General features: G+C 41.0%; 1 protein-coding gene across 1 annotated transcript in view; it reads right to left on the bottom strand.

Moving 5' to 3' along the window:
* TBX18 (T-box transcription factor 18) overlaps positions 1–26,026 on the bottom strand; it is a 31,089-nt gene extending 5,063 nt beyond the window's left edge. Inside the window, exons 1-6 of the mRNA XM_075554815.1 lie at positions 25,330–26,026; positions 24,159–24,363; positions 21,905–22,006; positions 18,630–18,801; positions 9,655–9,822; positions 5,291–5,355 (exon numbers count right to left, since the gene is read on the bottom strand). Coding sequence (XP_075410930.1) covers positions 5,291–5,355; positions 9,655–9,822; positions 18,630–18,801; positions 21,905–22,006; positions 24,159–24,363; positions 25,330–25,642 — 1,025 coding nt within the window. The 5' untranslated portion in view covers positions 25,643–26,026. The remainder of the gene's footprint in view (positions 1–5,290; positions 5,356–9,654; positions 9,823–18,629; positions 18,802–21,904; positions 22,007–24,158; positions 24,364–25,329) is intronic.
* Positions 26,027–27,286: the final 1,260 nt, after the last annotated feature.

The following is a 27,286-nucleotide window of genomic DNA, read 5'->3' as shown; positions in this document are numbered from 1 at the left end:
AGAGGAAGTGGGGTCCAATGCTGTCCTCTTTGGCCCAGGGCTGACGTGAAGAGAGTTCAGGCTAGCTACTGTGCCTCAAAGACCGCTGCCATCTGCGGAGCTCGCTTCCTGTCACCACGTGTCTCCCTCCTGGGAAGGAGCCTTGGCCACAAAAGCTGCACTTCAAAAGCCAGCTCTGTTCTGAGGCCTTTCCTGCCTCATCATCCTCTACCTTGGCTTCCAACTGAAAGGAGCAAGCACTGATCCAATGAAAATGGGCACAATCTCCACCCCACCCAGTGCTGCCCAGGCCAGGCTCTCTGTCCATCTACAGGGAGTCCAGTAGGGGGCAGCACTGACTTCTCAGTGCACTGTGCAAGAGCTAGCAAGATGGTGAACTCACAAGGCCTACATGGCTGCCAGAGCTACAAATACACTGCCCTAGAAACAAAGCCCTACGTACGCTTAATACTTAACAAGCTAGGCTACGCTGACGATAGATAGTTGCACGATTTGTCTTTATTTTAAAACCTTGGACAACGACTGCTTGAGATAATTGTCTCCGCATTAATCACCAATCCTGATACTCACAGTCGTTTCCCCCTCTAGGTTTGGGGAAGGAGCCCCTTTACTCAGAATGGGAACTAGTTCATTCTTCGTTCCCAGAGACCTGAGACCTTACCACTCTTCTCTCAACCACCGAAGCCTTAAGCCCGCGGTTCTCAACCTGTGGGTTGCAACCCCTTTGAGGTTCCCAGGGATTACCCCGATTCATAACAGTAGCTAAATTACAGTGATGAAGTAGCAACAAAAATAATTTTATGGTTGGGAGGTCACACCACAACAGGAGGGTATTAAAGGGTCGTGGCATTAGGAAGGTTGAGAACCACTGCCTTAAGCAATCGTTAATCTGGGTTCCATTGTGTTTCTCATGACACAGAGAGTTTCCAAGTAAGAAATGCCTGTTTCTTGCAGTGTCAAATAAAAGTCCACCATCCACTTAGGGTTTCCAAGCACTTTGTAAGGTATACTGGTAATAGCTCAGACCCAGGGTGCCACCCTTCTGGACTTCCTGCAAACTCAACTCAAGATGAACTATGAACTAAAATCAGAGGATTCGCTCAAAGGAGCCGGACACCACCTTCAGAAACTACTGGCAGGGGTCTCAACATTCTGGGTGAGTGGCTTGTGTAGACAAAGCCATCTCATGCTGCTTGCCCTTCGGTTGCAAGATTTTACACTTAGAACTTGTCTCCTTAGACCACAGGAAAGTAGTTTCTCTCTATTAATTTGCTGATTTCTGTCATCAGCGGTGATGGGAAAGGGCTCTGTGTGTATAAGAGTGGTGTTTACATGTGTGCATGCGCTCATGCTTTGCTCTCAGGGATGGACACATAAGCAGGTGAGTACACACATGAACCTGACTTGTCTCTTACATCGTAGGGGGCTGGGGGAATGTGCTCCGATTGCACTTGATTCCAGCGGTGCCAGCACTAGGCTGTCAGACAGAGGCCGGGCAGAGCGGATCTACATGTTGCCTGCCCGGCTGTGAAGAACAGAACATCTGCAGAACTTTTCGATGGGCCACAAAGAGAGGGGTATTTAGAAGTAAAAGACTTGGACTGGGGTCAAGTGAATTAGACCACGGTTACTGCTTACTGAAACCTTATGCGTGAATTTTAATGAATTTCTTAACTTCCCTGAATTTCAGTTGCCCCATAAAGTAAGATTCGATCTCAACATTTCTGAAGCCCTTGGAACTTTAAATAGTTAAATACTAAGTGCTTTCTCTCAAATCAGACATCCCAACACAATGCAAATCCAAGATCACTCAGAAAAGTTTTATGTGAATTGAAAGACTGATTTCTGGGCAGTTTTGCAAACCTGGTCAGTCCCGACACCCAACACTACTCCAAAAAACTCTCCGAAAGAGCACCCGGCACTCAGTCGCCCAGCGTTAATCGGGGCTGTGGGCTGCATGGAATACTAAATGAGGCTTAGATGGGCATCCTGTACTTCAGCTTATATTAATTCTAAATATTCACGGCTTGCCAGAGAAATGCTTTAAAATTGATTTTAGAATGTTAGGACACAACTTTACACAAAACAGCTTTTTTTATATTACATCATGGATGGGTTTTTAGTAACCAAAGTTTTCAATATTAAGGATACCAAAATGCTCCCGAGTGGCTTAAAGGGAGTGTATGAGAAGGTATTTAAAGGGCTTCCACTGGACTTGAGTTTATTGGCTATAACGAAGAACAATCGTGCATTCTTTGCTTTAGCAGGATTTGCTTCGATACAAATTCTTGGGAAGAAATGATTAATCATTACAAATTTCGAGCACGACGCTTTAAAGTGAAGTTCTGAAGGTGCCCAGCTCCCAAGGACCTGAGCTGGAGTTAACGATGGAGAGTGATCCCCAAGGCTGATGGTTCACACTGCAAGTTCCAGAAAGGATTTCAGGTATTCTGCAGGAAACAGTTATAAACTATTTACTAGCTCAAGCTGGACTTAAAAAGAATAGCCTTCATTTTCTCCAGTAATGGAGACTTTTCCTGTCTAGTTAAAGAAAAGATAAAAGGCGCCTCCTGCAGAAGTGTAGCCGAGGCGATAATTTATACAAGATGCCTTTGAACAATTTCCACATTTTATCACCACCCCAATTTATGCTATCAAATGGCCACGTTTATTTAGCAAAATGGCCATGTCTTTTTTTTTTAAGTATTTAAAGAGAAGAAATTTCTGTACCTTCCTGAGTTAAAAATTTTATAGGGTCAAAGCTAAGGCCTAACTGAAGAATGAAACTATTCTCAGCACATAAATTTTCTTGCACGTAGCAAATGTCTTGCAGGAGAGCTTTTAAGGGCTAAAGCTACTGGTTCCTATAAAATAAGCCGTGGAGCCATAAATAGCCAGAAAGGGATCATTTTTAATTAAAGTAAATTGTTTTATACAGTGTAAGCAATCACAATTTCATGTTTATCTTGTCCTGCTCAATTTGTTTATTTCATCTCTGGGAAGAAATAAAATGTTTTTAGAAGTGATAAAACAATGGTATAATAAAGGAATGAGGTGAATTTTTTCCTCCATGGGTCTCTTCTCAATGAATTTATAACAAAAATATCACCCTCCTTAACCCTAACCTCGAAAGCACTTTGCTCTCCACCAAGCCTTATGTAGAAGTTGGGCTCTTTTTAAGAAAAGAAGTTATGTAAGAGCCCTCAATAAAGTAAAAGCTAAAAAAGAAAAGAAGTTATAAATGTTTAAAGTTGACCATATTCTCTGCCTCCATATAAGCATCGTATGTACTTATCAGTGGGAAATAACATTAGACTTAAAATAAAGTTATCGTGACTTACACATGCCTTAGCATTGCAAAGTGAATATTAAACAGTTTATAGTAAACAGAAGAATAAAACATGAAACTATTTCCCTAGTAAGAAGCTCCAGTATAGGCACAACATACTTTTCCTGCATAAGACACTGCTTACACATGGAGCAAAATAATAGTGTTTAATTTCAAAAGAAGCTTTAAAAGCATTAAATTTGAGTCAATGGTTTTCTGTGTATCCATTAAAATGTTAAAAGTTTGGAGTCAGTGATCTTCACATGGACCAAATTTACATAACAGAATTTCGTTTCATTGTGCCAACATAGCTAAAGACATCCCTGAAGCTTTTTTTTTTTTTTTTTTGGTAGATCTCCTTACTATCTCATTTCTACTTGTAGAAAGTTCCTTCCTTATTATTGACCCAGAACAGGCTTATAACAATATTTTAGTTTATTGCTTCAAAAGTGAACTGAAAATAACTTAATATTCTTGAACAGATAATCACTATTCTGCTAAAGCTAAAACTGAAAGAATAGTACATAAAAATATTTGTCAAGTTTGGAAATAAGTCACCCTAAAGACTCCCCTCAATCACCCTCACTCGGGACCAGCTCTAGTTATTAAGACATGGTTTGATTTACACTCAATTTTCAGAAACGCCTCAAAAAGAAAGGAAAGCCAGGGCTAATGTAAAATAACAAAAACCAAGCTGCTTCCAGAGGCAAAGTTTCCACTTTGAAACAGAGTATAAAATGAGATAGAATAATTTTAATATGGCAGTCAGCTAGTTTATATTAGGAATTCATCAAAACCTTCCTATGGAAGAAAGAGAAGCCCTATAATTAAGCCAGTCTTCCTGATCTACCTGCACTAAACTGATGGAGTTTCAATAATGCCCTGGAATATTAAGATGAAGCCAAATCCCACAAGTACTTGATTATATTCTGAGAAGACTAACTGTCTACACTTAGTCTGCCAAATGACCTGCTCAAAGAAAACCTGGACTCCAGCCTGAGTGTTTATCTTTAAACTTTGAAATGAAGCTGCTTCTAAAATGAGACGATTGGTGATTTTATCTTCATGCAAACAGTCTATTGAGACCAAATTCCAAGGAGCATTAGAATGGCATCCGAACTAAAATAATAAACTAATTAGAAAAATTGCTCAAATGCTTCTTTTTATAAGCAAGGTGCTTTTAACAACATTTAGCTTGAAGCTTTACCTCACAAAGGCATTTGGAAAAACTAGCATTATTAAGTCCTGTTAATAGTAATAGTGATTTTAGAAAATGTTGCACCAAAATTGTATCAGAAAAGAATAATATCAATAAATCCTGAGGGAACAAAACCTTGGCACACAGACTAGGTGCTCTGCTTCTTGATAAATGTAATGGAAAGGAGTCCACTCTTATTGCTGTCCCATTTTGAACAAACACCATAAAATATGATACAAGATAAAAATAAGCAAGTGTGGAACTGTCAGAGAAGCCAAGTCAAATTTGGAAACTGAACAATATCAGCTCTTGCCAATAGGGAGTAGTTCCAGAATCTAGTTTGAAATATGAGAAAACAAGAGGCCATATCACACCCAGACAACAGTGTAAAGAAGGTTGCGGCATCACTAAGCAAATGCTAAGCTGATAGCTGGGACCGAGAGGGTAGTGACTTCAGATGTTAGTGGCCGAGGGGCTGTGTGGGCAGGTTTCCCCAAGCCCCGCCAAAGCAGCGTAAATGCACACCAAGAACATTGTTTTTCGCCTCAGCATCACAGGTGAAAGTTCACTTAAGAAAGGGCAATCCACATTACACCCCCAAATAAGTTATCTCCGTGGCACAATAGTATTAATAAAACGTAAATCCTCAAAAGAAATTACTTTGAGCATGTTAGAAAATGTAACTGCTTACTTTTTAATAGAAAACTCACAATGAGATGTCAGTAATATTTATCACAGTCAGAATGTTCTATACTAAGACTTACCTGTTACGCCCAGAGTCTCGAAAGCCTTTGGCAAATGGATTTCGATCTATCTTTAGGCGAGTAATCTGCAGAATATGAATATACATATATTTATGGACAGAAATAGTTGCAGAAATAACAACTATTACAAAATGAACTGTTGAAGGATTCTATTTCATTCCTCTTTCCAATCCTCTGGATATTTTAATATCCTAAAAGAATTGCTAAAAGAAAATTTTACAACTCATCCAAAACACCCACCTGCTATGACAAGCACTCTGGACTCCCGTAAGATCTCTGTAAATAGATAGATGTTTATTTTGCTTGGAAAATTCCTAGCGGCATGGCTAAGGCTCTTTAGTTGGTAATTTGCTGAATGGTTGACAATCCTTCCTAACCTGAAGTTCCCCCACTGACTTTGGGATGGGACCTAATCCCATTTCTCTTGCAATAGCGGTGATTGAGCATGCTGACAGACAATTTTATTTGATGGACCTTCACATGCTTGAATCGTATTAATCTTCCTCTCGGCGTCTGTACTTCAAACTTAGCACACATGCCTTTAACCTTTCTCTCTCTCCCTTAGTCATGTTTGTGACTCTCCTCTGATAGTTTTATTTTTCCCTCTTTTATCTTTGGAATCCTGAGCTGGGCACGGTGAATATCTAACCAGGAGAAACCACTATTTCAAGGTTTTCCTGGATTATATCTTATACATAGAAGGAAACAACCCAGAAGCACTTTCCTGCCCACCATATTAGGTCAGGGATAGGGGGAAATGCTTACAAATAGTTTAATGCCTTCTATTACTACTTCTACTTTAGTTGTAATATCTTGAACTTGACACTAACCAACAGTACTCAATGTACTTCCCACTTTGTCTAGTGGGATTTGCAGCCTCTTTTCTAGGAGCGGCATCGTGCTTTGCTCTCCACACTCCTTGGCTTCGTGAAAGCTACCCTAATGAGCATACTTCTGACTACCACCGCCTTGGCTGATGATGAAAATCACTAAAGCAAAGACAGGCGTATTTCGAAAGTCATCTGTGTTGTTCTGTGCCTGCACGCAGCCACCCTCCCACAGGTCCGCGACACCCAGGACATATGCACTGGATCTACTTTCTGAGTATGTGACTAAAACAACATTTTACATGATATAATAAAAAAGGTTTGCTAATTAATTCACCATGTTTGCCGCTGTCAGTAAAGTAATCCTTTATTGAGCTTTTTATAGCTCAGTTCTCTGGTCATATCAGGACATTTTAAATATAGCATTTAAAAAAGAGTACAGATTCTTATAATGATCCCTGGTCTAAATAAAAATACGTAGCAATTATTGCTACCATTTTATGACTATTGTACCAAGCATACTGTGGTAGGAATTTTATACATTGTATCACATTTAATTCTTGCAAGTTATTTAGCAGCTAATGCCACAATTTTATCTTTCAAAAAAACTAAGGCTTAATTAAGATCATGCAGTTGATATGCAGTGGCAGTGGACTTGGACTCCAGGGTTCAAACCCCATGCTCTTAGCCACTCGACTGCAAACCAAGTCTCCATAAACTCTTACAAGTAGACGCTAGAAACCAAACGGGAATGTGATTGCATGCTAGCATCATAGTCCTTTCTAATCATCAATTTCCCTTCTAATGGTCCACCCCCTTCATCAGGTTATGTAACTACCAATACGCACTTGAATTTCATGCTATCTCTGTCTTACTTACACTAACATAGAAGCTCACCGAAAATCCACACAGAAAATTTAGCTCTGTGCACAGAGTAAGAGAGAGAATCAATATATATGTACTAAGAATTGGCGTTGTCAATCAAAGGCCACTGCTCCCATCTCATTAGTATTTCCCTTAAAGAATTATTTCTGCCACTAATATATTTTAAGAACATTTTCCTAATAACCCGTGTGAATTCTAAAGATACATCGGTGTCCCATCTTAGTCGGTCAGTCATTAAAAAGGGTGGCGATGTGAGTGGCAGAGGCTAGGACAGCTAAAGTCGCAGCACTAGGCTGATGTCCCTGCAGTGAATGAAAGCTGATGAGTCTCTCAGCCCTAATGAGAACTGAAGGACAGAGATCCAAGGGATTGTGAAAGTCAGAAACCACAACAGAGATTGTAAAGCCTTAAAGGATTAACTCAGATTTACATAAATCTAAAGAGAAATAGAAGACCCAAATAAATTTACTGACCAATGAATTAAAAATGAAAAGAAAAACCTGATAAAGGCCACACCAACTTGAACTGTGTAGCAATTTGCTGTGGAAATCGGCCTAATTGCATACATTAAACAGTTGCCTTTAATTCCATTTCCCATCTACTAGGCCCATGTAGACACAATACCAAAGAATTATATGTATTAACCCCTTAAATAATTTATAATTTTGTATTTTAAAAATTACCTATTCCACTGTGGCTGATTTCTCAGACTATAAGTAAGTATAGTGTCTCTGTGGACCACTAACTGTAAGGTCGGTGCTCACCAAGGGAGAAAGACGAGGCTGTCTGCTCCCAGGAAGATTTAAGTCTCAGAAATTCTTCCCAGAGTCAATGTGAATCAGACTCAAATCAGTGCCAGTCGTTTTGTTTGGGGTTATAATAATTAAAGACTGTCTTGAAAGAAATAACTATTTTTAATAGATATTAGCACGACTCTATACCAGAATAATGCTCTTGAAATATTTCTCATAACACATGAGCTGTAGTAAAATAAAATGAGCTGAAAAATCATATATTCTGCACAATTCATCTCTCTATATTTTCATTTCTATTCCCCAGATATAAAAATGCTCCCTAATTTTAAATATTATATTATTATTCAATATATAAAAATGAAATATAAGTCTCAAAGTGGAATGTAAGTCAGCTGTGAGAACATTCTTGTATAAAGTTCCTACAACTATAGCTTTACTTAAAGAAAACATGGAAAAAAATGTTATTATGTGAGATCTTCAAAAGTTCATGCAGTCTTTACACTATGGGGAAAATATGCATGTGCTTCAACATTGTTTACACCAAAATCAAGCTCTGATTAAAGTGTTATCCCATATCACAACAAGTATTCATTTGGAGCTGTCAGAAGAATAGGCTATCAGTTTGAAAAGGGGCCCTGTCAGACAAACGTGGATTCTGCTAAAATTGAAACAAGGAAAAACACCACATTTATGGTGAATATAGAGTGGAAGAGTGGTGAAGTCCTGATGTCTTAAGAAAAGTTTATGAGATCAATACCCCCAAAGAATGAAGCCATTTACAAATAGATAACTTGTTTTCAAAAGGGACCAAACAATGTTGACATTGAAGCCCACTGCAGTAGCCCATCCACACCAATTTGAAAAAAAAAATTAATCTTGATCATGTCCTAATGAAAGAAACCCAGTGCACAACAGTAGAAACAATAGCCAATATCATATATATCCAATTGGTTCAGCTTACACAATTCTAATGTTAAAATGAAAGTTGAGCAAACTTTCCACTCAACGAGTACCAAAACTGATACACCCACATCAGCTGCAAAAACAAACAAACAGAAAATAAGAGGGTTTAGATAGTTGTTTGTTTTTTTTTTAACTAGAAGGATCAAGACCCTGACGCTTGATTTAGAAGACTTGTACAAGGAGTGAAAAGTGGCTTTACTGTACTATCCTGAAGAAACAACGCAAAGTAATGGCTACCAAGTGGCAGAACTGGATTGGCCAATGGTCATAGCAACGGTTCTGGGGATTCTGAAGCTACTTTTGCTTGTTGATTTACTAAAGGGCCAAAGAAGGAAAAACCTGCTTTTTGTGAGAGCATTTTGAGAACGTTAACCAGAGTTTTAACAAAAAATGCCGGAGAAAGTCCACCAGAGTCCATGACAGCGCTCCTGATCCTTTCTCTTATCCACAAAGACAATTTTTCGAGAGTGTTTCAATGGGAAGTCTTTAGGCACCTACCTTTGACTCCTGAGTTGGTCCCTTCCAACTTCTTTTTATTTTCTAATCTTAAAGGATCTTTATAGAGTACCCATTTTCCTTCAGCTAATAATATTTGGGGGGTTTCTTGTTTTGTTTTATTTTTTTTAAAAAGGGCTCTTAGTTTATTGGAGATGGTCTAAATGGCTGGTATCTATGTTTACCAAACTATCTTGACCTAGACTGTGCTTATAATTGAAAGATAAAGTTTATATATTTTAAATTCTAATTCTGTTTTTCCACTGAAATTTTTAGAGTTCTCTCTCATATATATTCCTTTGAATGTCACATATGGCAAATTATCATGTGTTTTGTAACAATATATAACATGGAGATCAAATGAGAAAGGTTATTTGGTTTTTCTGTTTACATCTGAAATGAAAGAAATTTGGGAAAATGCCATTTTGAGACCAAATACCTGCTGATTCTGATAGGCGGTGACAGTTGTAAAGACTGTCTCTGGGAAGGAGCAGGCCTTCACCCCCTCCGTGGCTGGGACAGGCTTGACGGGCGACAGCTCGTCTCCACAATCTTTACGTATGACGTGCACTCGAGGCTGGTATTTGTGCATAGAGTGAAGGATAATCTATGTCAAGGAAAGAAAAGCCAATTCATGAGAAGCCTCTGCCAAATCTTGTCACTAGGATTAAATATTTTATATGTCAAATAAATTATGGTGAGCAATGTTCATTCCCAACGATGCAGAAGGGTTGATAAAATTAACTTTATCCAAATGGGAACAGGAGGGTTAAGAAATCACCTCTTTAAAATTTGCATGAAATGCACACACAAAAACAACAACAATTCCAACAAAACCTCAGATACAATCATATGACTTTAGTATGAAACTATCTATGGCTGAAAACACACAGATAAATTCATGCGTGCTTTATTTATGGTGAAATAAAGCAAAGCTCAAAGCGATCATAATAAAAACAGTGATATTGACACGATACATAAGTTCTGCTGCCCCCAACCCTAAAATAAAGTGTTTTCCCACAATGTCTTCTTCATTAAGGCAACTCTCGTCCCTTGGTGATTGCTACTTTGCCCATTCACGCACACAGGGAATTGTGAAGACCCCCAAATGGTCTGCTTTCTCCGGCTGGGTGGGTCTATTTGATTTGTCACGTCTCTGGTTTGCCTGGAGAGCTCAATGCCAACTTATCCTTCACGGGCTTCCACAGCTCATGGCCAGGGATGGAAACGCTGGGGCCAATCTGACACTGCGGAGCAACTACCGCCACCGTGTCTACAACCTTCCACCGAGTGATTCCTCTTCTGAGAATTTATCCTAAGGAAATGTTCCACATTCAGAACAGCTTTGCATGAGCTAAGATGTACAACAAAAGACAACCACAGCCTTGTTTGAATTAATTAAATTCACCATTAGCAGAGCAGTTAGGGAAATGGAAACATGCCCACACAGTGAGATGTGGTATCATGTGAACGGCACTCATGGTGTTTAGAAAGTGTTTAACATGGTGACACATTTCCTCTAAAATGTCAACTACAAAGGAGGATCAGAATTGTTGATGGCCTTATTACAACTATATAAAAGTAGAGTAAAAGGGGCCCATACAAAAATATGAACGGTGATCATCTCATCTCTGGGGGATGGAATTCCCAAAGGCTCTATAAGGAGCCCTGGTGGTATAGTGGTTAATTGTTGGGTTGCAAACCAAAAGATCAGTAGTTCAAAACCACCAACTGCTCCATAGGAGGAAAACCAGGCTTTTGATTCCTACAAATAGTTAAAGTCTTGGAAATCCAAGGGGGCATTTCTTCCCTGTCCTATAGGATTGATTCAATAGCAGTGAGTTTTGGTTTCTGGGAGGCTCTCTGCTTTCAAAATTAAGGGAACTGGCTGGGAAAAAAAATCCTCCTTATGTGGGGATTTTTTATTGGCTGTCAAAATTCCATGTTCAGGTATTTATAAATGAGTGGATTTCACAAGACTATATCTTTTCTGATGCAGACTTGAATTTAGGTTTTGGGGTATGGCAAGTTTGGAGGAGAAACCTTAAAACAAATTGTGGGAAAACACAGTGTGTAGAGGGCTTTATGATTTGAAGGTGGGAGCGGTTTAATAATTGAAATCTGGGTCTCTGGTGAGCGCAAACACAAGGAGCCCTTAGCCGTCACGTCGAGATGTGTTTACACTCTGGAGTAAGGGCTATGGTCACTCTGGTTTTGGTTTGATGTGTTTGCTTGTTCGCCTTTACCCTCAAGTTTTTCTTTTTATGACAAAAGATGTTTGATGAGCGGAGCTCCTGAGCATGCCCCTCCAGGTGCTTGCTGAGGAGGCAGAATGATGGTGAGAAAAAGACAAGAGCAGACGAAAGGCCTCGTCATCAAATGGATGCACATACACATGCTACAAGTCAGCATGTCCAGCAAACTCTCTTCTCCTCTTTCCAAGTGTAAGAATTTCCACGTGCAGAATTTCTACAAACCGTTAGTGGCTTACTAAAGCAATTTAGAAGACTGCAACTGGATAACTTTTAAATACAGGCAGTTCCCGAGTTACACAGATCCGACTTACAGACAATTCCTACTTGCCCTTTAATGCGGCTTTGAGCTGGTTCTCCCAGGACTGAAGAAGTAAAACAGGAACAGATTTGGAGTTTTACTACTTGAATGATTCCTCATGGTAACAGGGAAAAATATAAGCTGAAGCCCTGAAGGGGTGACTCTGAGAGGTATAGTGAGTGCTTTCAGGAGCCTCCTGGGTGAGACTGGATTATTGGCAGGACCATGGCGAGGCACATACATTCAAAGTAGCACCATCTAGCACCACTCCTCCATCCTCTTTGGAGCCCTGCTTTGATGTTATGTCACTTTGCTTTCATTTTGAAGAAAATGTAACCAACCCTGCTCACACAAACTCTTCATCATGATGACCTTCACTGTGTGCATGTGCCCAGCCAAATGACTGAAAGGGCTCTCAACATTTTCTTGCACCGCAGGATGATTAATAAGAGCATGTCCAACTGTCTTAAATTCTTAAGGACACAGAAATGTATTTGTTCATAAAATGAATGTTGAAAATAATAGTGCACCGCTTATAGAGAGGATAAGAATTGAGAATTAGTTTCTGTTCGTCAGCATGTCTGTGTGTGCATGTAAACAGGGAGACCAAAGTGACATGCATGCATGCACGTGAACTCGCACACACTATATTACCACATAAAATATATGGCAAGACAAAAAGTTTAATGAACACAGGATGTAATTCCAATTATTCTCATCTTTAGTATATCTGATGTTTTTTAATTTTCATCTCCTCAATATAGTATTGACTATGGATTGAATTACATCCCCACAAAATGCATTGTGTTTTGTAAACTCTAACCTCTACATGTGAGGTTGTACTCCCATTTGGGAATGAGTTGTCATTACTAATGAGGCAGGAGTAGCATAGAACATGTTTGGAGTCCATCTCTTTGGCCACATTAAAGGATTAAAGCATCAAGCAGAGCACAGATGGGCGAAGAAGATGCCAAGACACATGAAGACCGCCCAGGAGCCATCTTCAAAAGGGACCAGGGCCTTCTTGGAGACACAACAGAGAAGTTGTCCTACCCTATAGTGGGCATGTGGACTTGGGATATTTTGTCCCAATTCCTAAACTATGAGAAAATCAATTTGTTTGTTAAAGCCATCCACTAGTAATATTTCTATTACAGCAACACTAGATAACTATGATTTTTAAAAAAAGACACCCTCTGTGATAGGTAGGTTGATTGTGCCAAACTGGCCAATAAACACATGTGGGATTAATAAGGTTGTAGTTTAATTGAAGGGCAAAGAAAAAAATGGCTCAGTGAGCCTCGCCTTTCTTGTCTCTTGCTCTCTGATGAGCAGAACAGTGTCCAGCTGCCTTAGCTGGTTCTCTTCCTCAACTTGCGATCTACACTACCTGTGGGACACTTAATCTGTGGACTGTGTCACTATAGTTTGACGTTCCTTCAACACCTGCTTTTCCACAGTGCTTGTGTATACCTCATCTGAGCTAGGGCCTGTCAGACCCTATCATCTGGCTTATTGTTGGTGACCTGCCCTGCTGTTTGCTGCCTGTGGCCGGGTTGCCTGTATTGCTCTACAGAAGACTCAGCTGTCTGCTTCCTTGAATTGCACCCAGCAGGAATGCCAGTGTATTAACTGTCTCGTGGAAGTGAGTTGAACTGAGCCATTTGTATTGCTCCGTGGACTAATTAGCTGTTTATTTCTTATGTGATATATATCTATATATCTATATCATAAGTGTCCTGGTTTTGTTTCTCTAGAGAACCATGTCTAACACAAACTCATCACCATAGAACCAATTCTGTTTTATAGCAACCCTATAGGACCAGGTAGAACCACCCCTTTGGGTTTCCTAGATCTTAAATCTTTGATTAAATAGACAGAGTCACCTTTCTCTTAAGACAACTGAGATAGTATTTGGATAATATGCCCACTCATCCTCATTTGTAAAGATATCATTAAAGCAAAGTTTATATACTCAGAAGCCCATTATCTCAGCGGGCTTGTAGGTACCGAAGAGATATTTGGACTTAATAGGTATTATTTTCTCGAGTCCTGTCCGTCTTATTGTTAAGTGCCACTAAGTCAGTTCTGCCTCACGGCGACCCTCTGCACAACAGAACAAAATAAGGCCCAGTCCTGCACCATCCTCACAATTATTGCTATGTCTACCGCTGTTATCGCAGCCTCTGCGCCAATGCATCGAATCAAGGGCCTTCCTCTTTGGTTGGTGCCCTTCTACCTTACCAAGCATGATGTCCTTCCCCAAGGACTGGTCCCTACTGATTACATGTCCACAGTATGGGAGACAGTCTTGTCATCCTTGCTTTCAAGGATCATTCTGGCTGTATTTCCTCCATGACAGATGTGTTTAGTCTTCTGTCAGTTCTTGATATTTCCAACATTCCTTACCAGCATCAGAATTCAAATGCATCAATTCTTCTTCAGTCTTCCTTATTCTCTGGCTGACATTCCCATATCAGGGATGGAGAATAAGCGAATGGGGAACTGGGATCTGCTCCCCCCCCTCCCCCTTTAACTAGATGAGCTCCTCTTTCCTCTCAATGCAGGCAGGGTTCTGGCCATTGCATGTGAAAATTTAAAGCTTGAATAAATTGACATTAAAATTCTTAAGCTGTAAAGACCCAGCAGACCTCTGAATCAATCCTCGGGGCTAGAGCTGGAAGTCCTGATCTCTGGTCCAAAGCCCTTCATGGCACTGCCATGTTTGCATGGTTTCCCTCGCTAGCTGTATGTTCCATCAGCAGGCACCACGCTGTGCCAGACCTGACACAGGAAACACAGAGATGGATCTGAGCTTGTGGGGCAGGAAACTGATCCCCAATAGACGTTTTGTTTCATTCACCTTTTGACTCTGATATAATTGTCTTGGTTCTTTTCCCTCAAATCATTTATATAATAATAATAAGTTTTTCCACTCTAACATACCATTTTAAAACATAAACATTATCAAATGAGCAACTGCACATTAATAATGACCAAGGTTAACTCTGCCTCCCCTCTATCACCACCACCTTTTTCCTTTCTCTTTAGAAAATTAAGACATACTTGGAAGGAGGGATTAACAGGGAATCCCCTCCTCAGGTCCAAGCTAAAAAATAAAATACTTGTTATAAATAAACAATATAAAAGTATTATACAATTCCATGGATAGTTAGCATTTTTTTTATAAACAAGTGTCGGAAGAAAACAAAAATTCGAATAAAGCTACTTTAAATTAAACAAACACACAGAAAAGTGATCAGTCAATTCTATATTGGAATAAAGACTGGAATTATATGACTTGGATGAAGTAAGCAAAAATGGATTAGGGTTTCTGCTTATTAGTCAATGAAAAGTACAGTTTTGTTACCTAACCAGTATTGAACCAATAGCAGTAGGTACAAATGTTTTTAAATGTATGTGTTTGTATCTTTGCCTTATTTAAAATAGGATCTAAAGTGGGGGAAGAGTGGATGGGGTAAAGACACCATTTCTATATATCTGCATTTATACAATACTGATCTTATGTTAATTCAAATAAAGTGATAGTTTTCAATATTATCCATAGGAATTTACTGCATCCTTAGAAATGTTGGGGAATGTTAACAAGCTTCAGTTCTTTATAAGACAGCGTTATTGGTCTTTTAAATAAACTATGAAACTTTTAATGATGAATGGTCAGTAATATTTTGCTTATTTAATAAAACAAGTAGAACCAGGAGAACAACTGGTCTTATAAACCAAGAGACCACAAGATAATGGCCATCGCTGAAATGCAAATAATTGTATGTTCTATGAATGCTCTCAAGGGCCCTGGTGGTGTAGTGGTGACTCATTGGGCTGCCATCTGCAAGGTCCACAGTTTGAAACCACCAGCCACTCCGCAGGAGAAAGGCGAGGTTTTCTCTTTTTTTTTTTTTTTCAACAGTTACAGTCGTGGAAAGACACAGGGAAGGTCCGCCCATCCTATAGAGTTACTCTGCATCTGCATCGACTCGATGACAGTAGTGGGTTCCTTGGTTGGTTGATTGGTTGGTTTGGGTTAGAAATAGTCTTGGTTCTATGTATAGAAAGGATCTACTCCTTTCTTGGCATCATGTTGTCGCCCAGTCCAATGGACCAATGTCCAATAAAAACAGTGCTTTCTCCTGCCGCACGTTAAGATGCATTTTCTACTGTACTGAGTGAAAAGAAGCACAGCATCATCTATTTCTGTTCCAAAGGACCTAAAATGCCTCTCATTGACTAGCCAAGCTTAGAGAACAACTCAACCCGAAAATGCTGCCTGCTGCTTCTGGACGTCCTCATGAAAACGTAAATGCCAGGGTTGGAAAGGCCGAAGAAAGGGACCAAAGCCTGGCTCACTGACCACAGTTTGGGCGAGGCTGGCTATGAGCTGACTCCCTCCGTAGCAAGGCGGTCTTTTCCAGTCGCACTGGTGATAACACACATAATACACTCTCTAAGAAGATGGTTTCAAGTTTATTGGAACCTTTGATTCACTCAAAGCTCTCTGATTCCAATATAGGAGCAAGCCCAGCCTTAGAGAGGACACGTGCTTGTTCAGAAATATGAATACGTGTGTCTCTACACTGTTCCAGGATGTGAGGAGAAGCAGGATGTTAGGAATGAATGCTACTTCCTTTGCATTCGTGGAGAAAAAAACCTAAAAAGTCAAACTCTATGGGGGTTAGGGAGGTGGAGGGGCATTGAGTCTCTGCATAAAGAAGAGGATTCCTGAATTTGAAACATTACCGGAATTGTACTGCTGTTTTCTTAGACTTCAAGCTATAAGAACTATAGGTTTAGAAGCAAATTCTCCTAATCTCTAAGCCAGCCTCTTTGCGGGATTAGAGATTATGAGAATCTAAGAAAACAAACACAAGGGACACCTTCACTAAGCACTGCCAAACTCTCCTTCTAGGAGTCCAGTAGGCTTCTCTGAGGGTTAACCGAGAACGTGTCTTCCCTTCTTCCGTGGGTTGTGTGTTAGACCACAGCTTTCAAAAGAAATGTTCTTCCAGTGAAAAATTTTAAAGAGCCTTTTCTTTCTACTTTCTCCTCCAGTCGCATGGAGCACCCTTCTATGGGGACACCCACGGGACAGCCATTTGTCAGAATCAGTGGCAACGTTGTAAATTCCTTTCTGTGCTGAAAAGCAATTTCCTTGCCTTCTAGCATCATGGCTACTTCTCTCTCTCCCACTTCACATACTAGTTACTTCTCTTTATAACAACAGTACATTTAAAAAAAAAAAAGAAAGAAAGAAAACTTGCCCTGGTAAATGACACTAGGTCTGTCTATTCTCTGCTTTGTTTTTATTTTTTTGGACAGTGAACTATCTTTATATTTAGCGCTGGAAACTCAGTTTGCACTTTGTTCTTTAGTATTTTTTTTTGTTTTTTAGTATTTTCAGCCCTATTGTAACTAAAATGCAGTGAAATTCCAAAATCAAGGTCATGTAGATAATAATTCCTAAATCTCTATCTTAGGCATATTAGATATTACACTGCCATCTAATCATTTGACCTGAAAGAATTAAAAATTCTGAAATCATTCCAAATGGCATTTAGACTAAAGATTGTTCTTAAGTAAAATAAAAGAACCCTTCATGAATTGCTAGCTGTATGTTCCAGCCCCATTAAGCTACCAAAGAACCCAGTGCCTGTTCACTGAAGACTCAAGTGAAAACTCACTGTTCAAGCTGGGCCCACCACAGACCCAGAATAGAAAGGAAGAAAGTGAGAAGCAATGGAAGGAAACAGAGGGCCTGAGGTTGGACTCGGAAATCTACTGTTCTGCGTCTGATAGCTTTCAATTATAAAAGTCACAATCAACCGAAAATTCCGGCAATGCGAGATTTCACCAGCTATATCCTAATAAACTAGATGCCGCATTTTCCTGGCAATGAAATTTCCCCACCTGCTTTCTGTAAGGTCAATTTTGTGGCAACTTGCAAATCCTCTCCTGTCATCATGGTGTTACTTAGTTTCTGACTGTTAAAATTTTTGTTTTAAAGGAAAATAGAAAATTTTGTTCAAAAGTTTTGCTTCTAAACATGCTACTGCTACGTCATCCCTTTAAGAAATAAACCACACAGCTGATATTCTCTGTGTGTCATGCATTCTCCAATAGGCATTCTAATTGGGCCTCAATCAAAATTGGGTTTTCAAACTGCAAAAATCTAATAGTCATCTTACTCTAAATGGAAATCAACCATGCACGCAGAACTACTTGTTCATTAAAATAGTAATGCATTAATCTTGCCTAGGAAAAATATAGCATTAAAAATTAATACATCGTTAAATGATTATATTACTTCATTGATTTACATATTGTATTTCATCAGTTTTATGAATAAAAATTGCAGTAACATTTTGACACATTAGATGTCATTACAAAACAATTGGGAACTTCCAAAGGAAACACAGAAAAGCATAAGCTTGGAGCACTGATGGAAAAGCAACACATCTCAGCTGAGAAAGGAGCTGGACACAAGCAGGACACAATAAATCATTTCCCTGTCGACCCAATTCTCAAATAGTCATATTCAGAGTACAATAAATAATTAGCACCTCATGGGATTTCAAGCAAATGCTTTGGCTACTAAAACGTCTGCCTGGGGGTCGCTCATTCTGGTACAAATGTAGTATCTCGTTTTAACCTAATAAGTACTTTGCCGCATTTTCTGGCCGTGAGCGTAGGCTTTGACAGAAAAATAACCTTGATTTTTAACAGATTGCATGCATTCCAAGCAACCAAGAAAGGAATCCCACACCATCAGAGGCCTTTGTCTCCTGCCGCCAGACGCAGCATGGAACAGCTATACCACGGAGGGCAATAGGGAGACCGACTACTCACGTGGCCTTGGTCATCCAGTTCATTGTTCGTGAGCTTCAACTTGTCGAAGCTTATCACTTGTCTCATCCAAGTCTCCCCCGAGGCCGGCGAGTCTGGATGAATGTACACCCGAGGTGGCACCGGAGAGTCGGCGTTACCTGCCACCATCCACTTCGAGCTGTGGTAAACGTACCTGGAAGACAATGACAGCTTCAGTTGACTGACCAAGGCTCCCTGGGAAAGGCCAGCGCCACAAAACCTGGCAAGTGGACAGCTCTTTGTTCCCTTCTGAAGTCTAACGATGGTTTCCCCTCTTCACACTCAGTGGGAAAAAATGTTGAGTGGATTTGAGTACTCAGCAAAAGCTCTGTGAGGCACCAATGACTTGATGATAAATTCAGAGTAAGCTGGGTGTCGAGGTTTTAATGAAGCAAGTACACATTTTGACTACCATAAGTGCGTATGTCTTGATGCGTATGGACAACATATCCACATTAGACATACCACCTGGTATTTTAAATCTTTTCTATTTCATATTCAGTGGACACAAATATATTGTTACAATCTCATTCTCACCATAAGCAAATCCCAGAAATGTTTCCAATCGTTCCACTTCCTTTAAGATCACTTTCCATTTTAGGTTTGCAAACAGACCCATCCATTAAGCAATGGAAAGGCAACAAGGACTCTCGGAAGTTCTCCAAACTCAAACGTGACTCACTGCCACCGAGTCCATGCTGACTCACAGTGACCCTGGGGAACAGGGCAGAACTTCTCCTGGGGACTCCAGGGAGCAGAAAGCCCCGTCCTGCCCCTGCTGAGCAGCTGGTGGTTTCAAACTGCTGACCTTGCGCATTGCAGCCCAGTGCATAACTGCTAGACCACTGAAGAAACTTGTATCTGTTATGATTTAAAATTAGTTTTTCCTAATGCTATGACATTACCAACTGAGGATAAATTGTTCAGTTATATTTTATATTCAGAACGTGAACCTTTATTTATATCCTTTATATCTTTTCCTCTGCCCTTGTAAGTATAGTCTTTCAAAGCATTTTCAAACGTCACTAGTAGAAATATAAATCAAACTTTGAAAATGATGGCATAGCTAATTAGTGTGATTTTTCTAAAAGACAACATTTTATTCTTTCTGTTTATATATGTCAGTAAAAATAAACATTTTAAAAACACTGTTTCAAGAATTAAGATCATATTTAATTCACTATTCATTTTTAATTTAATTAATGTTAATTTAAAATATAGTCATCCAAAATTTAGAACCTAGTATATGAACCACTTAGAAAAGTCTATTTTTCCATAGGTGCATTCTCTCTCTTTATATTTTAAAATAGGGTATATAATTTAAAGCAACAATTTATTTCTAGTCTCAGATAATTCTACTTGTGTAATATATCATTTCTTTTAAAAATAGCCTGATGCTTTGGGCTAACATCCCTGGTGAAACACTCTTTTGCAATTGTGCCTACACATTCCATTTTCTTTTGAGCTCTCAATATGATTTCTATGACTGATTCCCTTTCTTGGAGAAATAACCACAAAATTAAAAAATAATAATATTTAAAACTTCCTTGATTTGTATTTTTAATAAATGAGTTCACAAGCATGAGTGTTTTGTGAATTTTTATTTACATTATTATAAAACACTCATAAAATGCAATCATTTTACCTTGACCAAATAACCGCTTTCTAATATAAGAATATAAACTCAAAGTCTTTTTTCTAAAACTGAAAAGTATGAGATATAAAATAGAAACCTTAGAAATGCAGGACAACTGTGTCTTGTGCAATGAATTTAGTTATTATCAAGATAAAGAGTAATATACTGTATTAAACACTTGAAAATAAGCATATTGGATAGCTTAAAAATTCATATTTACTAAGAGAATAAGTGTTATGTGTTCCACATTCTTTGTAAAATGCTTGTATTCTAAATGGAAATGCTAAAAACACATTTCTTCTTTGGAAACTATGTAAGTAAAAGCAAATTTATGTTCTACAATTTAATCTTTTAATATCCAGTATTTTAGTACCAATACTTGAAATTCCCATGTTTTATGTGTGAATAAATAAGACTCAGTTAAGTAAAACAAACTATCTGGAACACATGGAAGAAATTGAAAGGAGAAAAGTCGAAGACTTAGCTTAGAAAAAATAATGATTTCTAGGCTCGCTAAGGATTGTGTTATCTTCCTCAGCACAAAATTAAAATTAGAATTTAAGTTTTAAGCCAAACATATTTAAAGAATAACATCAATGCTCTCTAGCTTTTGCCACAATTTAAACAAAACACTTTAAGGGTTTATTTAATTAAAATAACAAATGAACACTACTTATACACAAAACGCAAATAACTAAATTGCCATTTCTGTCATCATATTATAGTATCCCATATTCCACGTGCTAACTAAAATCTGTATGTTGTTTAATACCATAAACTTGTTTGAGAATTTCAGCTGTGTTCTGTGTTCCATTTAAAGACTTAGTAAAAGAAATGCTGCTCTTTTAATCATTCTGGGTACTTAGCAAAACACAAGCAAGCAAACAAACAAACAAACAAACAAACAAAGAAAACCAAATCTAAAACAGCATCTGTGATCTTCCAAGCACTCAAAACTTCCTTTTTAAAATGTTAGCACTTTTAACCTCATGAAAATGAAACTGTGGGTACATAAAAATGTGCAGATTTGCTTTCTTGCAGAGAAGAGTAAAGGTTGACTTGAACCTACAGAATATGCATCTTTTCCAAGCTTATTTGATGTCCAGGAAAATGTATTCAATTTCAAAATGAAGACATTACAAGATTTTCAAAACCATTGTGTTAATGGTCAACAAGACAAAACAAAAACAGTAAGGTAGCAATTCATTAACATGTTAAAGATGTCAATATCATATTGATGGGATTGAGTTTGGCTTGAGCATTTTCTGCATTACAGAAAATTTGAAGTCATTCTCTTAAATTGCATAAATGAAGGAAAAACGGGCAGAAATAACAAGCTAAACTTAATTTATTTGTAGATTTAACAAACCTAGACAAAATAAATAATTTGGTATAATACATATCTACAAACTTCCCTTAACATTTTCCCTCAACATTTTAATCAAAATAGGAAACCACATAAACGACAGTAACGTTTCCCAATATCAACCTGAATTAAGAGTGGTCCCTATGAATAAGAGCGGTCCCTATCAAAAAACATTTCTGCATCCACTAAAAACAAAACGCGTTTTGAAATTTGCTGAAAGAAAAGGCAAGTGCACTCTATAGGCAAGCACAGTACCTATATCTCTTGTTGTCCACTGGCACAATATCCATGGCTATGTAGTATTGCTGATGAGGATCTAACCCTGACATCTTCACTCTCATTGCTGGAAACATGCGCCTATGGATCCAAGAGGGGGAGGAAACGAGGGTTTGGGCTTTAGTTTTTGTTTGTGATTTCATCTGGAGGATAAATAAGCAAAGACACCTCTCAAGTCTCCAGTTTTCATGAGCACACATTGTAACATTGACTTGGGTAATGTAATCCAAAGACTCAGAACACAGGCCCTATCGAGACGGAGGTTTTTCCACGTAATTTGCTGCACCCTGTACATGTGTTCCATGTTTACTGAAATGTCAGTATAGTTTAAAAGCAGAATTGCACACTGACAGAGTAATAGCACTAAATAATACACTTTATTTTATAAAAACAAGAGTCAATATGCATATTTACTTCAATAACACAAATAATAAAATGTAACGAATAGTAAAAGTAAACATTTTGAATTTCTGAAAGTGGTCAAATATGTTATAATGTGAAATTTTAAAAGGGTTATAAAAAGCCACAAGGAGCCAATGTGCCATGCTGTAACCAAACAATATGTTCTTTATTGAGACAGGACTTCCTGTCTGCAGCATGGTAAAGGTGAAGTGAAAAAGCGGCTCTAAATTTGAAAGGTATAGTAAAACTTCTTTATTGGAAGCAGAGACTGAATACAATGTATATTTACAAAACCATTCCTTCCCCCACCATAAGCTGGAAATAGTTTCTTATTTAATCGCACTTACAACGTTGTTAATTGACACAAATGAAACTAAGCCATTTTCTCTTGGCTTTTCTGAGATACATGTCAGAGGAGAAGCTAAAGTGAATGCACCGACCCCTTTAAACGGACTTAGTAACAAGAAATATATCCGGTTTTGAACTAGGGAAAAAAATAAATAGAAAGGGTTTTTCTTTTCTTGGCTTTCATCTAGTAATTTATGTCTAGGATTCTTTTCCGCGAATCTCAATTTTGCTAATTTAGCCTTATAACACAAAACTTAGTACTGTTATTTACTAGAGTTTTATTCTTTAGCAAAAATGCCACTAACAACCACTTCCAGAGACAAGAGACTCCATGATTCCTAGCTAAGCATTAGGTCAGTGCCACATGCGGGCAGTTTTAGTGTTATTTCAGTGCATCTGTAAGATAAAGAGTAAAGGTCTGTAACTACATCCTTCATAAGACAACTGTTGCTTTGTATTGTGGAAGACTGGATTTAGATCATTAATAAAAAGCTCTGTGAAAATGCACAAGGTAGCATATGGATCCAATAAAAGATGTTTTTGTAATTTCTAATAAGTTGGGATATTTCATGTTATCCAGGTTTTTTCCATGTGTAGTCCCTGAGAGTGGTGTGTGTGTGTGTGTTTAAGTTTCTTTGAAGGAAGAATGTTAGTCATAGGTTTCATTCCATTAAATGAACTGAAAACTTTAAAAGGCAAATATCTCTTTGCCTATTTCAAATTAGTATACGCTGGCAAACAAATCCATTTATTTTACCAACTGATGCATGCACAAATTGTATAATTTCAAAAACTTGCTGCAACTTCTTTCAAAGATTGCTCTTCCTCAACATTATTTATGCTAATAAGTTGGGTTTCATCTACAGGAGAGAAAATCTACATAACTGGATTTGACAGAAAACAATTTTTTTATGTGGGGATAACGGTTTTCAAACATATATGGGGTTTTTACATACTTCCTTAATTATCCCAGTGGCTTTTCATTCTACTCTAACATCAAAATAGCACAACACACCTCTTTCTCACATGGTGTAAGTGAATCTTCTCATAAAGATCCAATTTGGAAGTTTACTGTTTGAAAAAAAACCGAATAATCGCTTGGATACAGAGTAAATAAATCACTTATTTTTAAAAGAAAGAAGAGAAACTTGTTCCCTAATCCCAGGAATGATCACTGAGCCTTAAAAAAATGGACAGGTTTAACAAAGACTTCAAATCTGCAACTGCCCTAAACTGGAAGCTATGGTGGCCACTGAGTCTCTCCCCGCCTCTGCCTAGGGAAGAGGCCGCCAGGCTGTGAACCGCCTGGATTCGGGAAATGCCACCGCTAAAGTGCACCGCGTTCACGGGCCTTTTCCTGTCCATCTAAATGGGAGCCTCTACCATACAGCGGGCTAACCCAAGGGGAGTATCCTTCCTAACTCAAGGGGAGAGGGGTGAGGCCCGAGTCGCCACTGGGAACATTAGCTGGCCCTGCCCTTACCTGCCCGCCTTGGTGATGATCATTTCTGTGCCGATCTCATGAAAGCGCTTCCAGAGCTCCGCGCCTTGCAGATCTACCTTCGGGGCCTGTGCGGAGGGCAGAGGGGTCCCCGGCCGGGCCAGCGCGGGTGCAGGGGATCCCTTCGGGGAGCCCCCGGGAGACGCCTTTGGGGAAGCACCCTGCAGAAAACCTTCCTCACTGCCGCCTGGGTAGCCAAGGGCAGAGAGGGGAAGGGGTGAGAAAGAGATCGAAAGGGAAAGCCCTTCCCCTCGGGAAACCCCAGCCCGTGGAAAGCGGAGGCCAATCCCCTAACGGGGCTGAGAAGCAAAGGACTCAGAGGAGAACAGCCTTCGGGTCACCGGGGCCTTTCCACAAGCCCAGAGGGGAAACTCTCATCTCTGCAGGGGGAGGGACGCTGGGCGCTCCGCTCAGGCCCACCAGTCCCCCAAATTCCGAGACCCGGTGAGGCCCAGGCTTGTCCAGCCCATCGACCAGGAGCCCCCCCAAAATAGCGTCGTGCCATCGCTGGTGCCCGACCTGGGAGGGGGTTGCGTCCAGAACCCCTGTGCTGATGCAGACACAGTCTGCGCCCCGAAAGGCACGCGGCCCGAGAGCCTGGGCCTGGCTGCGCAGGAGGCGTCCAAATGGCTCGCGTTGGGTGGGGAAGCCCACGGACCCTCCAGACCCCACTCTCGGGCTTCGAGCCCAGCGGAGCCACTTCGCCGCGGGAATCCAGAAGGTACGCGGGGGAGCGGCTCCGCCACCCCGAGAAGCCGTTTGCCCAGATGCCGCCTTCTTCCTGCTCTGCACCAGCGGTTTACAGTTTTCGTTCCGGTTTCGGGAGATCCCCTGGCTTCCCACTCCACCCACCGTGCTTGTGCAACTTAGGAGAGCAAAAAAAGAGCACCCATTGGCTGGGACCCCAAGGGAGGCAGATGAGCGAACTCCCGCAGAAGAATCGACCCGCCAAGCGAGAGGAGAGGCTTGGTTTGAACGGATGGGAGGGTGACCCGAGGGCGGACACCGCGGCCAAAGCGCGTGCAGCCAAGTTGCCTCGGGCTGGCGGGACCCCCAGCGCGCCGCACCGCTACTCTCTCTAGGGGTCGCGGCCGCGCGGCGCGCCAGCCAGGGCCTCGCCCAGGAGAAGTTGGGCGGGAAGGGGCCAACTCACCCGCGGCTTCCCCGGAGCCGCAGCCCCGCTCCGGCTCCGCGCAGCTCCGGGCGGGTCCCGACGCGGCCCCAGCCTGCGGGGAAAGCGCAACGCCTTCCTCTCTCGCGGCCGAGCCCGGGTCTCCCGTGCCGCCGCCGCCGCCGCGACTACAGCCGCCGTCGTCCGCGGCTCCCGCCGCCTCTTCGGCGCCCAGCTTTCGCCGCTTCTTCTGGAGCTGCTGCTGCTTCTCGGCGCCGATCAGCGCCTCCACGGAGAAGGCGTGCGCCTTGAGGCTCAGCATGCTGAACGGCGAGCCCCGCCGCTTCTCCGCCATCCCCGCCGCCCGGCGCCCGCCCGTCGGCTGCGCGCCACGCTCGCATATACACTCACGCGGGCACACACTCGCTCTCGTCCCCTCCCCAAATTTCTGCACGTCTCGGGGCCCACACCCAGGCCGAGCTCCGTCCCGGCGCCGTCGCGGGCAAGCCCAGGGCAGATGGGGCGTCTCTCCCTTCTCGCCGGTGCTGGGGTCCGAGGCTTCCTGCGCCCCGGGGCCCGCGCGCGCCCACAGCTGCACGCCTCCGCTCGCACCCCGCCAGCACCTCGTGCTGCTCCCCGCTCGGCCCGACTGATGCGCCCGCGAGGACTGCCACGGGTAAAAAAACACTCCGCGGACACCAATTAGGGGTTGTAATTGAAATTTGTTGCCTTGATCTGTCAGCACTTCCAGGCAGGAGAGCGGTGGGAAGAACTTGCTCATTAGTGTCAATAAAGCGGCGGGGGCGGAGCCAGGGCCCCGTCAGTCATCCAGGCGGCCGGCCAATCCCCGGGAGCCGACTTTGCACTGCCCGCGCCCACTTCCTTACAAGGTCTCCAAAACCTTGGGGTAAAAAGCGCCGCCGTCTGGCTTTGCCTTGCCAGACTGGTACGCGTCGGACAGGGTCGGCCTACCCTCAGGTCATGGCCCAGTCCAGCCCCTTAGACTTTTCATCTTTCCTCAGCTGAACCTGGAAAGAGGCAGGCAGCCTCCTGATTGAATTCGAGACGATCACCAACTTAGAATAGCTAGCATCTGGCAGGAGACTTAGAAACCCGCCCTACTCAAGGCATTAAGGTTGCCAGCACTCCGCAGATTTTAGCGTCAAAAGGAGAATTTACAGGAACCAGACCCCTCATTTCTCGTGTAAACACTGCTGCGTTTTAAGCTCCCACTTTGCAGCATCTTGGCACTCAGGTTCAATGCCACCGAGTCAATTCTGACTCACAGCGGCCCTATATGACAAGGTAGAACTTCCCTTTGGGGTTTCCAAAAGAGAGTAAATTTTTACCAGAACAGAAAGCCTCATCCTTCTCACACAGAGTGATGCGTGGATTAGAAATGCTGACCTTGCAGTTAGCTGTCTAACTTGTAACCCACTACACCACTAGCGCTTCTTATCATGCCACCAGGATAGTTTATTTGTTTGCGTTTGCTCAGTAAATTTTTCTTTGGGGACAGAATTCAAGAAATGCGAAGACATTTTATATATCTGGGGTAGAATGGCACATTGTCTTTCAAAACATCGTTTAAGGTAGTCAGAAAAAGTATGCCCTGGATACTTTTCTTTCAAAGCATGGCAGTATTTTAAACGAAAGTCCTGGGATTTGAATTGTATGTCTTTAACAGAACTCTGGAGGAGCAGTGGCTATGACGAAGGAGGTTGCTGTCCCCAAAGGTCCATGGGAGAAAGATGTGACAATCTGCTCCAGTTGAGATCACACCCTTGGAAATCCTGTTCTGTCTTCCAGGGCCGCATCAGGTCCACTAGACCTAGCACAACAACACCGTAATTAATGTTACAGACTTAGGCTTCCAATAGTGGAAAACTTAAGAGTTCTCTTTCAAGATGCAACGCTGCTCAATTTCCCATTGGAAAACATTTAAACTCGTATGTAGCATAACTTATTTTCCCTGCTTTTGACAATTTGCCGCTTTTAT

This window comes from Tenrec ecaudatus, chromosome 7 (assembly GCF_050624435.1).
Source record: "Tenrec ecaudatus isolate mTenEca1 chromosome 7, mTenEca1.hap1, whole genome shotgun sequence".
NCBI classification, from domain to species: Eukaryota; Metazoa; Chordata; class Mammalia; order Afrosoricida; family Tenrecidae; genus Tenrec; species Tenrec ecaudatus.
The sequence above is the reverse complement of the archived record's forward strand: the minus strand, read 5'-3'. Positions and strand labels throughout refer to the sequence as shown.